At 37.2% G+C, this 16,062-nt stretch overlaps 1 protein-coding gene across 1 annotated transcript in view; it reads right to left on the reverse strand.

Annotated features, from left to right (window-relative positions):
* Nucleotides 1-2,776: 2,776 nt before the first annotated feature.
* ntn1b (netrin 1b) overlaps nucleotides 2,777-16,062 on the reverse strand; it is a gene marked incomplete at its 3' end in the record, with an annotated part of 54,984 nt that continues 41,698 nt past the window's right edge. Inside the window, exons 4-6 of the mRNA XM_056234055.1 lie at nucleotides 11,188-11,337; nucleotides 8,983-9,036; nucleotides 2,777-2,851 (exon numbers count right to left, since the gene is read on the reverse strand). Coding sequence (XP_056090030.1) covers nucleotides 2,777-2,851; nucleotides 8,983-9,036; nucleotides 11,188-11,337 — 279 coding nt within the window. The remainder of the gene's footprint in view (nucleotides 2,852-8,982; nucleotides 9,037-11,187; nucleotides 11,338-16,062) is intronic.

The raw sequence follows: 16,062 nt of genomic DNA on the forward strand, positions 1-16,062 counted from the left end.
AACTGGGAATTCATTGTAATGTAATCGATCATTGTATCATATCCAAGCATAAATATAAACAGAAGTCATAAGAAAACATCCATGCAAAATGTTTTCAACAGATATTTCAACAGATTTATTTGTAAGTAGAACAGAACAAGTTTTAATTATTTTACTGAACAATCACTTGTTTCATGGAAGAACAAAAACAGGAATATTGGGTTAAATATTACTCATCCCCCAACCCCACTCAATCAAAAATGCACCCCCATCCAAAAATCCCCACAAAGTCCCATTCAAAATGTTAAATGAAAAAAAAACCTTCTCCCTCCAAAACGTCCCATTTACGTTACAGATCAAGATAACTTATAAAGGTTTTTTAAACTACCAAACAAACTCACTTACATATATTTGAGAATCAGAATAGAAGATAGTTTATGACATGGTAAGCAAGTTTGTTAACATTTAGAAATAAAAGCGCTAAATCTGTCATACAGCGCTATTTTGGCTGTGGTGAATCACGTGCCAAGCATGACGCGTCACCATGGAAACCATGGGGGGGGGGGGCATCATGTCTGATCATGTCTGGGGGGGGGGGTCTGTCAGGCATCACGATGGAGGATGATATCGTCCATCGGCCCAACCCTAGTAAAAATACTAATGCAATGGCATGAACAGATACATAAATAGTAAGGCTAGCTAAACAACTGGAATGATCTTGAAAACATATTGCTGGAGGCAGAGAAAAACAGCCACATGAGGTAGCTAGCATCTACCTTATGTGGGTAAATAAAGTTATGCTAGCTTATTTAGCATCTAACTTATCGGCACTGCTACTAGATTAATACATTTGTATGTGATATTTGCAATTTAAACATTTAATAACCTAAATTCCCTTTAATTCCCATGGAAAGTTGCCATCTTTGAAAATTCCCAGAATTTTGCAACCCTACCCGACCAATTTTATTGCACAGCATCTCAAATGTTGGTTTGATCGTTCTGAAATGCCTGAGCCAAAGTCTGTCATGAGAATAATTCGGTTTAATTCCCTCCCAGAAGGTCTTGCATGATTGCGTTCACAAGCACCAGGCCTCCGAATGCAAGATAACATGACGAGTTTATTTATTGCGTTTCATCTATGCGCTCAGACGCAAGTCATTTATGATGTACAGTAGGATAAAAGAGCCATCGTTTCTTCCGCAATTGCAGTAACTTCCATTTGTATTAGATATTTTGCACCAATTTCCCAGGAAGTGATGATTTTGCTCTCTTGAACACATGGGATGGAAACGCTGCGTTATTCACAAATGTTAGTTTAAAAGTTTAAATTCTCAGCTTTAGATGGAAACCTAGCTTATGTTTGTTTATAATTTTTCCGTTTTCAGTAAGGACAGAAAAATGACTGCATTGCACCATTTTAGGACTTGTGTCTGTCTGTCTCTCTTCATTTTAGTTTTTCTTTCTAGCTTGGCAGTGTTTTTTTGCAGAGGCAGTGCAGTCTTCACTCTTGGACACTGCAAATCTCAGATGTGTTTCCAGACCTGAGGCCAGTAAGGAATGAGTTTATGATATCACACTGTGAAATCAAACATCTTTTCTTTTTCTCATCTCTGCGAACAGCCAGAGGACATGTGTGCAGTCAAAGACAGATTCTGCCTCTACCGAATATGCATGCAAGAGCCTTTGTAATGGTCCCGATAAAAGGTGAAGTATAACAAATATAGTTTGTATGTGCATTTATGAATTTAACAGACAATTTAATCCAGAGAAACTTCCAAAAATTGTAAAATAACATTCAAAGTATACATTTTGCCAGTATAACTATATAGTAACTATATCAAAAGTTTGGAGTCAGTATAATTTTTCTTTAAGAATGTAATACTTTTATCCAGAAAGCATTTTTTAAATCGATCAAAAGTGACAGTAAATTAATTAATTTATAAATAATGTTACAAAAGATTTCTATTTTAAATAAAAGCTGTTCTTTCTAACTATCTAAAATGATTTTTACAAAAATAACTTCCTATATAATAACAATTCTTGATCATCAAATCAGCATATTAAAATGATTTATGAAGGATCTTGGACACTGAAGACTGGAGTAATGATGCTGAAAATTCAGCTGTTTCGTTTCATCAGGAATAAATTACATTTTAAATGGTAATAATATTTCACCAATCACCATATTCCAGTTTTACTGTATTTTTTATCAAATAAATGCACCCATGGTGAGCAGAAGAGACTTCTTTTAAAACATGAACAAATCTTACCGACCCCTTGTTCTACCAGTTGAGCTACTTTGGTTTAATATAGTTGAATAGAGTTTAAAATTTAGTGTATGTGAAGTTTTCTGTATTTTTTTTTCTTTGTAATCTGTTTCTCATGTGTGGTACAACAACTTTCACAAGAAAACGAAAAAACTTGCATTGACCAGATTTTTAAGAATCTGTAGTGCCACTTAAAACCTACAACTACATTCTTGAACCTCTATAAGTCCTTTATTATATTAACTATATTAGTATTTAAACTTGTGAAATCTCTGCTTTGAACAGGAACCAGCTGTCCCCTTTGTCCTCTAGATGCTGCGAGGCAGTTTGAGCGTGTCCATCTGGAGAAACCTGCTGAGTTCACACGCTTTGATGCTATAACATAAACCTTTAGCCTCTGAATAAGCTATCCGCGCAATGAGAGAGGGGGAACACATTTATAGAGAGAGATAGAATAGACCTAGAAGAGAAAGATGTCTAGTGACGTGAAGTGAAAAGACAGCAGGCGTTTCTAAATAACAGCTACTTACCGAAATCTTTTTTGCAGTATTTTTTCATGGTGACCTTCATCTTGCCCTTGGGGCTCTTGCAGTGGGAGTCACAGTCTGAGGAAGATAGCAGACAGATAACTAGTGAAACACAGGTAAAGTCTTCTGTGAGAAACAAAAAAATTAGGTTTCAGCTGTGTTTGCAGGTGGAGAAACATCTGTCATTTTCAACATCTTTGGTACTTTCTTCTGTAAAGCCTGACATATGAAATAATAATCAGAAAAAACAAAAACAAAATTTGATAGGAAGTGTTTATTGAAGCATGAGACAAAATCTAAATTAAATAAAAGTATGCATATGCGTTTTTTTGTTTTGTTTTGGGTATCACATTTTATACATCAGGCTTTCATGGCTCATTTAGTATGATATATGAGAATCTAAAGATCATACTTGAGGAGGAAAAAAACACCTACATTTTATTCAGAGGCCCAAACTGAGCAAAAGTGTGCAATTTGGTGCAGTTGCTTATATTACCAAAAAGTAAGATGAAATTCTGATGGCTTGTAATGTAAATCAATTAGTTCTTTATAACAGTATAAGAGACATAAAAATCTCCCAATAATATGTCTTAGTAAGAAGAAGCTCTGTAGTTTTTAATTTTGGGGGTTAAAACAAATTGCAATGCAATACAATGATGATTGAGAGATGAACAAATAAACGTTCCTCAAAAGCCTGATGTATCATATCATCTTAACATGTTTTTTTCTAGAAAATGATGAATTGATAATCAAGTAAACGTAGTTTCAGTCCAGTAAGTGTTCATCTAGAAATATTACTAACAATATAAAAAAAAATCTTATATTTACTTAATAAAAATCAATAAAGATTTCACAGCAAAAAGACACATGTACCACAACTTTAAGGGGGAAGTTTTTAGAATTAATTGAGCGTCAGCGTCAGTTCTGGCAGGCCAGGTAGTCAAGCCGCTGCTTATGCTATTTGCTATCAACACTGTCCCGTCAGCTGATCTGCTCCAGCTGAGCCGCATTAGCTGGTTAACTCCCCTCGCTGTTCAATGGCCAAAGCTCAAACAAGGCGCCCTATTTAAAGCTCATTCACCCTGCTCATACATGCTTGCTGCTCGCTCTGCTGGCTCGCTGCTCGCTTCTGCTGCCCGCCACCTCCCCAGCTCCTCCTTATGCATAACGTGGCATTTGCTATGTCATGTTGCCTGCTCTGTTCACGGGGGGATATTCTAGCTCTCACAGTCTAAAACTGTGTGAGCGTTCCCTAATGCTGCTGCTGCTGTCCTCTGACTCTCTGCTATTTCATGGTGCTCATGAAAGGTCAGAGGACTCCCTGAACAGAGCCATACCGCCAAATTTCAATTCAGGAACATCAACCTGTTTGCAATCTATTCAAATAATTCTTAATTATTTTGTCTGTGTGTTCTTGACTTTATGGACCTGACAGAAGTATTTTACTCGCTAAAAAAAGTATAAACTATCAATCAGACGACAGAAGGCATGTAATAAATTGTGTACAATAGGTTTTCCAGCAAAGTTTTGATAATGTCGATAACGTAGAAGCCTTAGAAATTAGCTTATTAAATATGATACAGTAGGCTTCATACACAGTAGGTGAAGTTATTGAAAATGGACTTGGCTGTGGCACTAATGTATTAATATCATTGCTTTAGATAACAATATATCAAACCAAGTAGCATTTTTTTTTTTTTTTTTTTTTTTTGAAAAGAAATTTGAAATGCTATTTCCGTTTTCATTGGTTAAAAGTTACTAAAAAAGCATAATATGTTTATCAGTGCCAATTGTTTTGTTTTATATTGTCTAATGCAATAGCATTCATGCACTTTTAAGTGCGACTCAAGTGTCCAGATGATTTTGGGGCTGCTGTATCATTCATACATTTAAAGAGAGTTATGTTAGACCTAATTAAGACTTAATGGGTATTTAATCATTTAATCTTTTCTTCACTTAACCCAGTCATTTTCTCACCCTAATTATCAAGCGCCTCCCCATATCCCCCCACTTACTCAGCAATGTCAGGGCAGGGGGGTTCACAGGTCATTTAAACTTCATTCAGACACAGAACACCCCCATCACAATGCCCACAATACTGAATCCTCATTTAAACGCAGCTTTCCACATATAAACCTCAGGGACGGCATCCAGCACGCAATGATTTATAGCTCTAGTGCTCAGCGGATCCATTCGACACCACCATGGAGACCCAAACCCCACATTGAGCCCTCGGCGATGGAGTCGCTTCAACACCAGGCAACTCTTGGACTGAGACCAGAGTGTTAAAATGGCTCAGTTCTCCTGTTGCAAACCACAACCCGAGAGTCTCTCGTCGCAGCTACTTCACGTAGCGTATAACCTCGAGATTTCTGGTGGACTGGAAGAGATGGGAGCGAGAAGACCTTTCAGCTTTCGCCTGAATATGGACAAACTTCATTATTTTCTCCAGCCCTCTGTCCAATCCACCCTTTTCATGTCCCTTTATATTCCGTCTGAATGAGGTTACCTGGGCAACGGCGAAGCAGGAAAGAACCACCAACCCGAATATAAAAAAGTTTGAAGGGGAAAGTAAAGGGGGAGTGGGGGGGGGGGGGGGGGGGGAGTGGGGGGGTGCTAGAAGAGCGAGATGTCTGGCAGCTTTGGGGGGTGGTGGTAACACAAAAAGGTGGTGCGCAGAATTAGGATGTGAAGGACCGTGGGGGGAGAACTGGAGGCAGGGAGTGAGAAAGTGCAGAGAAGGGGGTGGAGTCGCAGAAAGTAAATGATTCTGACGAGTCCATATCAGCCACGCCTGATTTCCATGTTAATGCATGAACGAAGGACGGGGCTGCTTTTGTGTGGCGATGGCCCTTGTCCGCCTCATCCTGCTTCTCTTTAATAAGACTGGGCGTCCATTAGGCAAGCAGCACAATGCCCATTACACCCACGTCCCCCAAATAATGGACGTCCCCTGTGGAGGGACAAATGTCTGCTTAATAGAGTCCCTGAAGCACAACTGTGCTTCTCCACCCGGCAGCCACACCAGAGTAGGGTTGTGCGATGTCTACCAATTTGGCATCAGACGATGTGTACAGTGAAACATCGCGATGGACAATGATATCGGGAGGGGCGGGGCTAACATTCTAATTTTTCACTTAAGCAATAAGCCTGGCAAAGCCGTGTATTACAGTGGATTTAGAACAGCTAAGGGGCGTAGGCACAACGCAGAGATATTTTTCTCTACATCTCATCAGCAATTTCGATTTCGGCAGCTCTGCAGCAGCTGACCACTAAGGAGCGAATGTACAGTGACGTGACAGAACTGCCAGATTCAAACTGTGTGCTTTCGCGCTGTGGCTGGCGCTGAGCCAGAGATGGACGCGCTCAGCGCTTGTCATATATCAGAACTATTCAGTGTTTTTAACCACATAATGTTTATTTTAGGTTTCAGACATTTAAATACATATAATTTATAGCAAAACAATACATTTATAGTTTGTAAAATACACAATGGTGTCTATGGAAGCCGCAATAACAACCCATTCAAATATATTTGCCGACGGATTTTATTCATATCAGACACACAGTGTAAGTAACTAAAGTTAACTCTATTTTTCTCCCAGTTCACCGGCCATGTATTTCGGGAGAAACTGATGAATTCACGTGCTGTAATAAACCCAACAGACAGGAATCTGACGTTACAGATCAATATAATTTATAAAGGTTTTTTAAACGACAAAACAAACTCACTTACACGCATTTGAGAATCAGAATAGAAGATAGTTGATGACATGGTATGTAACCAGATTTGTTAACATTTAGAAATAAAAGTGCTAACGTTACATCTGTCATACAGCGCTATTTTGGCTGTGGTGAATCACATGCCAAGCATGACGCATCACCATGGAAACATGAGGGGGGGGGGATCGCGATGCTGGCTTAACATCGTGATGTCTGTCAGCCATCACGATGGACGATGATATCGTCTATCGGCACAACCCTACACCAGAGCATTCTTCACAGTAGAGTACAGCAGGACAGGTAAAGAGAATAAGGACTTAAGAGGTTAAACTTGCTATTACATTTAGGTTTTACCCTTTTGCCCTATATTGTATGTATGATTTGATGAAAACACTTTTGAAAACATTAATATCTTATTAATAACCTTGTGGAAACCATGATACATTGAAATGGTTTCCGTTTATTTAAAATAGGAATCTTTTGTAACATTTTATATGTCTTTACTGTCATTAATGTATCCTTGCTGAATAAAAGTAGTAAAAGTAGAAAAAATCTTACTGACCCCAACATTTTTAACAGTAGCGTATATCATTTATGATATAGTGATGTTTCATGTCTTATGTTCTCATTCTCTCATTAATTTCCTTTATATATTTTTTTCTTCGTTTTTGTCTCAGTTCTCTTTAGTGCTTTTAAAAATAAGTATGACAGAAAACCTAAAATATTAGCTGATATAAAAAGAGAAAAAATAAGTGGTCTGAGTCCACTTACAAGCCCAGTGACAATGTGAATGCAAAGTGAACTGTGCTTTTTCACTCAGGTCACTTATCGGGGTGAGTTTAATTATTTTGAAGGACGTTCGAGATTTAATGCTTTGTACAATTGTACAGTTTCATGATGAAAATTATGGCTGATGATGAACAGAGAATTTTATACACTTACCAGCCAATTTTATTTTTTCAATTAATGATATGGTCACGTCACACTGACCACCACTACTGCGTCTGATGCATGTGCGCTAACTGGGGAAATTGAAATACTCTTACTGAAACATCTCAGAGCCAGAAAGTGTTCAGCAGCTGAGTTTGGCTCCATGGGACGACTGCACGTCACGGGCGTTACTCCCACAGCGCAGACAGTGATCGGGCAGCTAGGGTAATTGAGTATGAATGAAAGTACAAGGGTGTATTTTCCCTCATGGCACAGCGCTGCGAGAGTGTGACGGAAAAGCAAACGGGTTCAAATGAAGCATGTAATCAGATTAAGGTCCCAGCCAGTTTCGACGGTGACCGAGACGAAGCATGTAGAGAAGGAAAGCATTGGCTTATGTTGATATCACCAGATCATATGTGTGAAAGATCCACCAATACATTTTTATGGCTCTGTTTTGGCAATCCAAGGTTTGCTGTACAGACACGAGAGGTCTTGTATCGCCATGAAAAGGTTTATTGTGTAATATTGACACAGGTAGCAATCTAAGTGGACATGAAATATTGATCTGGTTTGGAGTGAAATGAGAGACAAGCTACAGTAACACAGCTACAGTATGTACAGAATTTGCTGTTGAGACATATCTTGTTTTATTACAAGCTCTTTGAACAAAAAAACGCGACAGAGTGTACCTTTAAATACGTGAATCACATATTAATTCTATTAAATATTATATTAATATAATATTTAATAGAAGATTCACATATTTTGAAATGTTGTAAAAGTGACACAGAGATGGTGTTCTTATTATTCAACAGGTGAGTAAAGTATTTTATTGAACAGATAAATTGCCATTTGTAGCTCTCTAACATTATAGAGCATTATCTATTGTGAAGGGTCAATTTATTGTGGTAGTTGTAGCGCAGTGTACCGTGTCTATTAATGGGTAAAGCTACAGTGACGTCTTCAGCGAGTCAGCTTGAGATCCTTTCCATCTAAACTGATTATATCTCTTAAGCCTAATAGTGAATGTTTTATGAGCAGTAGGATAACCATATTCATCCTCACACAGTCACGCAGAGCCGAAGCACAACCAAAACAATGTTCTTCCGCAAAATACATGCAGTTTTGTTTTTTAACCGCTAGAGGGCCAAAAGTTACATAGTGTACCTTTAATTTAAACAATTTATTTATTATTAATTACATTATCATTAACATTGTATTCCATTTTATTAATCTTATTAACTATTACACTTAAACACATTTAAATTATGCTTGTAATTTCCCTTTTTATTCTTGTAATTTTTATCTGTAATTTTATACTTTATTTCAAATTTTATGGAGAATATATATATATATATATATATATATATTGTATAATGTTATATAATGTTTTATAATGTTATAATGTTATATAATGTTAATGTTTATAACATTATATAATGTTTGAATCAACGCATAAAAAATCTAAACAAATTTGTATTTGGGATATTTTACCATATAGAGCTTGATTGCTCAGTAATGCCAGTAAATGGTTTAATTTATTTTGAACTCACCTGTAGGCTCTTCTGAACTGCTGTAGGTGGCTGTGGGTGCAGCAACAGGGATTTCTGTAACAAACAGTCAAGAACAAACAATCAAAACCTCATGCCGTACATTTTTTTTCTAGGCATTGTTGCTTTCAATATACATTGCACCTGTTTTTTTATTTTTTTTCGTTTTTTTTCATTAGTTTTTAAGATAATTTTAGTATACATATCAGGTTTTTTAGACATATAACTGGTGTCATGAAGACGTGGTGGTGTCTAGTTTTAATGAGTTTCCTCTCTGAAGCCCCTTCTTCCTCTTTTAAGCGTTCTGCTGTTAGATATACGCCGATGGGGGATCGAGGCTTGTTAAAATGTGCAGTTGGCAAAATGTGTGATGTCGCAAAAATTTAATATCAGGCTATTAAAACAAAAGCACGTTATATCACAAAATATATGAGAAACCAAATATTTTCCTCTCGATTGTCAGGGCTCCCTCTCTCTCTCTCTCTTTCCAGATTTAACAGCACATTTGTTACTTACCCTGAGAAATTAGGGGAAATCTAGTTTCTAAGGGTTTCATTTGTCTACGTGAATCCTTGCCAAGCAAATCTGAATGGCTTCATGTCTATAGTTGCTTTTGTCAGAGGGCCAGATAAATCTTTATTTCGATGTCATCAGTTAGTGCATAATAGAAGCGGTTCACATTAATAGCCACATATTGTATTTCTCTCCCAGTGAGTATCTTATCGAGAAATGCCAGCTGCTGTGTGGGCCTGTCCTTAATCGCCACAGAGACCGTCTGCTGCCTTGTTGATACTGCCAATAAACACATCACCCATCATGCCCCTGGAGCAGGCGTGAGATTTATGAGTTGAAAGGCCGTCAGCAAGGTTCGGGTGAGACTAGGTCATGTCAGCCAGGGCTTTATGGTCTGTTTGACTTAGCGGAGGGCAATCAGCGAAATGTCCATCCAAGGAAATAATGGAACAGGGGACCGATACGGAAATTAACTGGGCTGGGGCCACGAAATCATGAATAATAATAGGTGTTTATGCAAAATTTCTTTGGAGTATTATTATTAATGTCTCTGTGGGTGGTAATGGGGAAAAAAACTCATGCTGCACCACCTCATTTAGTCCAAGAATAATTTTTGAAGGAAGCTGCATAATAGTAGATTTCTTTCTGCTTTTAAAACAACCATTTTGTGTCATTCTGTTATTTATTTGTAGGTCACACTAATTTTTCAAGAGGTAGAGACAATGAAATTTAAGATAATTCAGAAATGTTTTCATGAACATTAGTATGAGAATAGCTTCATATTTATTTGTTGTGGTTAATAAACAGTAATTAACAGATTTACTTAGATTGACTAAGAATCATCCTAATTAGGTATGTTACACAAATTAGAACATACAATCTCGAAGTTGGCGATGTTTGTAAAGAAACACTACGCACCTATAGACTGAACACGTAATACGCAAGCGCATGACGTCACCGTTTTCACAAATTTGTGTTTTTGTTGTTTACATCGAGACAATACCTGTATCGTTTTCAAAAACACTTCTAAACCCGTTTTCAAAAACATTTTCAGGCCAGAAAAACGCCAATGTTGTGGAAATGAACGGCCAAAATGCAGTTTTCCATTTTTATTCGAAAATAGTGTCGTGTAAATGGCGCCTATTTTTAATTTAATATACTTTAATTTAATATAATAGAACTACTGTACAAACGTTTTGAGTCAGCGAGAGTTTTGAATGTTTTTGAAAGAAGTCTCTTATGCTCACCAAAGCTACATTTATTTGATCAAATTAAGTTAAAAAAAGTAATATTGCAAATTATTATTATTACAATTTAAAAAACTGATTTCTAGTTTAATACATTTCTGTTATGGCGAAACTGAATTTTCAGAAGCCATTACTCCAGCCTTCAGTGTCACGTGATCATTTAGAAATCATTCTAATATTTATACATTTTTGTGGAGACAATTTTTTTCAGGAAAGTTCAAAATTACAGCATTTAATTGGAATATTTATCTTTCGTTACCTTTCACTTTTGATCAATATAATGCATCCTTGCTGAGTTACAGTATTAATTTCTTAAAATATATATATCTTGCAGACCCCCAAACTTTAGAATGGCTAGTGTAATTCATTTGTTGATTTTCGACACTAAGTATTAATAAACAACAAGACACATTAGGAGAAATAGAAAAAAAAGCCAGATAACTCTTACTGATGCAAGGGGCGATAGGTGATCTGCTTTGCTGGTATCCTTTAGCGCAGCGGTTGCAGGTGATGCCAGTCACACCATCTTTGCATGGACACTGTCCAGTCGTCTGGTTACAGGTCTTACCAGCTGCACCGACCGGATGACAATCACAGGCTGAAGAGAAAACATAAAACCAGTGGTTACTGATGCAGCACTTTAATGATCTAGTGACTCATATTTGCCAGATTTTACACTTTGTAATACTGTACTGTTGCTCTACATGCATGTTTACACTGCAAATTATCACTATATTAAGTGATACATCACTCAAAAATATAGAGACCTACAGAAAATAATAATAACTTTCAGCTGCGTAAGGATCGGATGTTGATTCAGTTACAGCTCTGTTGAAATCAGTCCAGTGAAATAATTGTCGACTGATTCAAAATGGTGAACTGGTCTTAAGCTATTCATTCTTATAAAACAGAGTACATTGAAAACTGTATCTCTATATTCATCCTTTTTGTCCTCTTAAGGTATATGCATTGCATTGTTCTTGTTTTTTTGTTACCCTGGCAATTTATTTGTGTCTGTGTATCTTTTTGTCTTTTTTGTTTGTTCCATGTTTATCTGTATTGCTTTAATGCTTTGTAATTTTTAATAATATATATTTTTTAGGGCTGGGCAACGATTAATCGCGATTAATCGCATCCAAAATAAAAGTTTGTGTATGTATAATTATTTTGTATATATATAAATACACACACATGCATGTATATATTTAAGAAAAATGTGTAATTAATATATCCAATATTTATATTTATATATAATATTAATTATGTATAAATTTATATAAAGTATATACATGCAAATATTTCTTAAATATATACATGCATGTGTGTGTATTTATATATACAAAATAATTATACACACTACACACACATATATTATGTAAACACAAACTTTTATTTTGGATGCGATTAATCGTTGCCCAGCCCTAATATTTTTTATTCCTAAACAAAGATGGCTTAAGAGACATTTGTTTGGGAATCAGACTACACTAGTTGCGCTCTGTTTTTGATTCAGTAAAAAGAATTGGCTCATAATATTCATTTGTTTGTGAATGAGACTACTGCTTGCGCTGTATGTTTTGATTCACTAAAAATAACCTTCTCATGACTCATTTTACCTACACTGGTAACGTTATATGTTGTTTTCTCCCACAAAGAAACTCTATATAAAGACATCTCTCGCCATTATTTCGCAGATAACTGTTTTTAATTGCATTGCCTTCAATACAGACTTCAAACACACCTTCGTAACTTAGGTAAAATATTATTTCTGTTGCCGTGGCATAGAAGATTTCACAGCGGGGGAGCGGAAGGTTATGCCTGGGTTATGCCCCTTAAAATGATATATCAAATCTGGTACTTTACTTTGCCGTATCACAAACCAGAAACGTCAGTTTGAAATAAATTAGTGGGGTTTTAAGAACAGTTATGGCCCACACCTGTGTCCATGCACTAGGTCTGGATCCTGTCCAGAGTGTGTATGTGGATTTGGTGGATACCCGCCGTGTGGAGGAAACCGACCTGTCATGCGTCTGTGTATGCAGAGTTATACTTTTCACATTCTGACACAGCGCTGTCATCCGCATAGGCTGAGCCCCGTCTGATCAAGTTTCCAATGTAAAGACTCTTGGCAACGAATAACCCTCACAAATAAAGGCTGAATAATGTTCACATTAATAATGACGGAACGGCGTCTACTTCAAAGGTGCTCTGGCTGTGCTGTTAGTCGAGACGATCACACGTTAAAATGTGAGAATTTCTTTGTGCGCTCATGCTGCCAAACGTTTACCATAAAGTTGCTTGTTTGAAGTCTCAACTTAACTCTTCCCATCAGGCCGTTTTTATGTAGCCAGGGATTCATTTGGAAATTATAAGAAGTGGTCCAGCCGTAGTGAAAGCTAAAGCTCTTGGGACTAAAAAAAATGTGATGAATATTAAAAGTCACTTCTTGAATTAGTAACAAAGGCAATTGTTCGTCTCAGATTTATGTCTGCCCTGGAGAAGCGGTACACAGTCTTAGCAGTGCCAGAACAGAAATGGTTGTTCTGAAGAGACGAGTCATTGCACCGTTAATCATTTGGCTTTTTTTCTCTGTGAGTTTTATGCAACCTCACAAGTGACTAATCTGAAAGCACTAAATACTTTAGACACTGTTGAAGCGTCTGTCTGTCTGTCTGTCTGTCTGACGGGTGGTCGTTCTATCCATTTATCTGTCTCTGTCTGTCTATCTATCATTCTGTCTGTCTCAGTCTGTCTGTCTATCTTTCTAACTGTCTATCAATCTGTCTGTCTCTGTCTGTCTGTCTCAGTCTGTCTGTCTATCTTTCTAACTGTCTATCAATCTGTCTGTCTCTGTCTGTCTATCATTTTGTCTGTCTCTGTCTGTCTGTCTATCTATCCTTCTTTCGGTCTGCCTGTTAAATGGTCGTTCTATCCATCTATCTGTCTCTCTGTCGGTTGTTCTATCTATCTATCTATCTATCTATTGGACAGTTGTTGTTCTATCTATCTATCTATCTATCTATCTATCTATCTATCTGTCACTCTGTTGGTGGTTCTGTCTGTCTGTCTATCTATCCATCCATCCATCATCTATGTATCATCTGTATCTCTGTCGGTTGTGCTATCTATCTATCTATCCATCCACCCATCATCTATGTATCTATCTATCTATCTATCTATCTCTATGTCAGTTGTTCTACCTATCTATCTATCTATCTATCTATCTGTCTGTCTGTCCATCCATCCATCCATGTCTGTCTGTCTGTCGATCTATCATGCTCTGTCTGTCTGTCTGTCGGACAGTCGTTCTATCCATCTCTCTGTTGGTTGTTCTGTCTGTCTGTCGATCTGTCTATCTATCTGATTAAGAAAACTGACTGTAGAAGAAATTTCAATAAACATTTTAGAATGCAATGTGTGAAATTCAGGTTGTGTAGTATTTCAGTAAATTATTTTTATTCACATTCATATATAGAATACGTCTTGGGCCTTAGCATTTGGCTAAAGAGATGAGAATGCACTCCGCATATTATTTTCTGAATAGAAGGCACACATGGAAGAACTGTAGAAATCACTAAAAAAAACATTTAAGAAAAATGTTTTAGCAGTGCATTAGTTTAATTTGGATTGCTTTCACTATTCCCATCACTGATGATTTAGCTGATGTTAATAAATGCTACACAAAGTGGTGGGATGCTTTGAATTTCAATGCCCACTTAACATTAGGTAAAAAGCAGCAATAGTTCTGCACTTAAGCCACCCACCAACCAGCCCACCGCCTGCTGAATTACGACACCGCTCTTACGCCTTCACAGGCGACCCTACAACTCTACAGCACATAATCTAAACCAGAGCTACTAATAATTCAGCAGTAGTAAGAAGAAATGCAGGGGAAATGACAGTGGGGCAATGCGGCATAAGTTCTCATGGCTGTTGAAAACCCCTCTCCATGTTTAAAGGAACAGTTCACCCGAAAAATGTAAATTCTGTCATCATTTGTTCACGTCATTCAAAATATGACACTTTCTTCAGTGGAGCACGAAAGGAAAAAGTTGTTTAAAGGGGGGGTGAAATGCTGTTTCATGCATAGTGAGTTTTTTACACTGTTAAAGAGTTGGATTCCCATGCTAAACATGGACAAAGTTTCAAAAATCAAGTTGTAAGTTTGATGGAGTAATTCTGTTCCAAAAATACTCCTTCCGGGTTGTCACAAGTTTCGGAAAGTTTTTTTCGAATACGGGCGTGTGTGACGTCAGAGTGGCCGGAATTTCCTTATACGGGTCTTAAGGGCACTTCTCCCGGAAGGGCGCGCGCGCATCTGTAGCCTAGTGCGTGCGAGAGTATATGGGATGATTTTAGTATCAAAATGATTAACACGTGCAAGCACACTTATCAATGAACTTGATACATGTTGCAGAAATGTTTTATCCATGCCTTTCAACTTGTGTGTGCAAAATTCAAAATTGAATGAATGTGAAGCAATTTGTACAAATAGAGACATTTTTGTGAATACAAATGTTTTCCTTTGTATTAGTGTATCATAATTTGCACATGCAACACAGAAGACGTGCATGTGTGGATCAGGTGACGCGCGTGCATTCATTGACTCGATTCATTGAGTCGATCCTATTTGATTCATTTGGATTTTGAGACTTTCATTTCGCGGGTTTCGCCTTGCACGATCCACACACAGCTGTCTGAGAAAAGCTGCTACCACTAGATGGCAGTATTCTGCTAAAACAGACAACGGCAGCATAATCAAGCGTTCTTCCGCATTTAAGACGCTTAATGAGAGTGATATTAAAGCACCAAATTTAGTACACAATAATATAGGCCTACCCTATTAATAAAGCATACTTTATAGAGGCAAACATTACGTCAGATTATGAACAACACCCATAGAAAACCATTATAAAACGCTTAACGTGCAATCGCGCGTTGCATGTTCAGTAAGGTGTATTGGCTACTGAGTTTAAATATCACTGTCTTACTGCATTGACGTTAAGCTTTTTCTTTATAATATGCTCTATGGGAGGAAAACTATATAGCCTACAGACAAGAGACTACATGAACGCAACGCACGGCGTTTCAAGTTAATACAATTTTCCTTCCTGCTAAAAAAAGGTGAAATTTCGCAGTTGCGTTCATATTATATGCTTATTTTTATCTGACTACACATTGTGTACATAGTATACAAGCAGGAATTTGAAAATGTCTGTTTTTAAATATTAAAAACGATTTTCGCAGTAGGCTACATTTGTTTTCCCTTGACCCTTAAGCCATAGGCTATAGTCTTACTATAGCACGATGAGTTTTAACAATATGC

The sequence above is a fragment of the Rhinichthys klamathensis genome, unplaced genomic scaffold (genome assembly GCF_029890125.1).
Source record: "Rhinichthys klamathensis goyatoka isolate OS25496 unplaced genomic scaffold, OSU_Roscu_1.1 h1tg000015l_1, whole genome shotgun sequence".
In the NCBI taxonomy this organism is placed as follows: domain Eukaryota; kingdom Metazoa; phylum Chordata; class Actinopteri; order Cypriniformes; family Leuciscidae; genus Rhinichthys; species Rhinichthys klamathensis.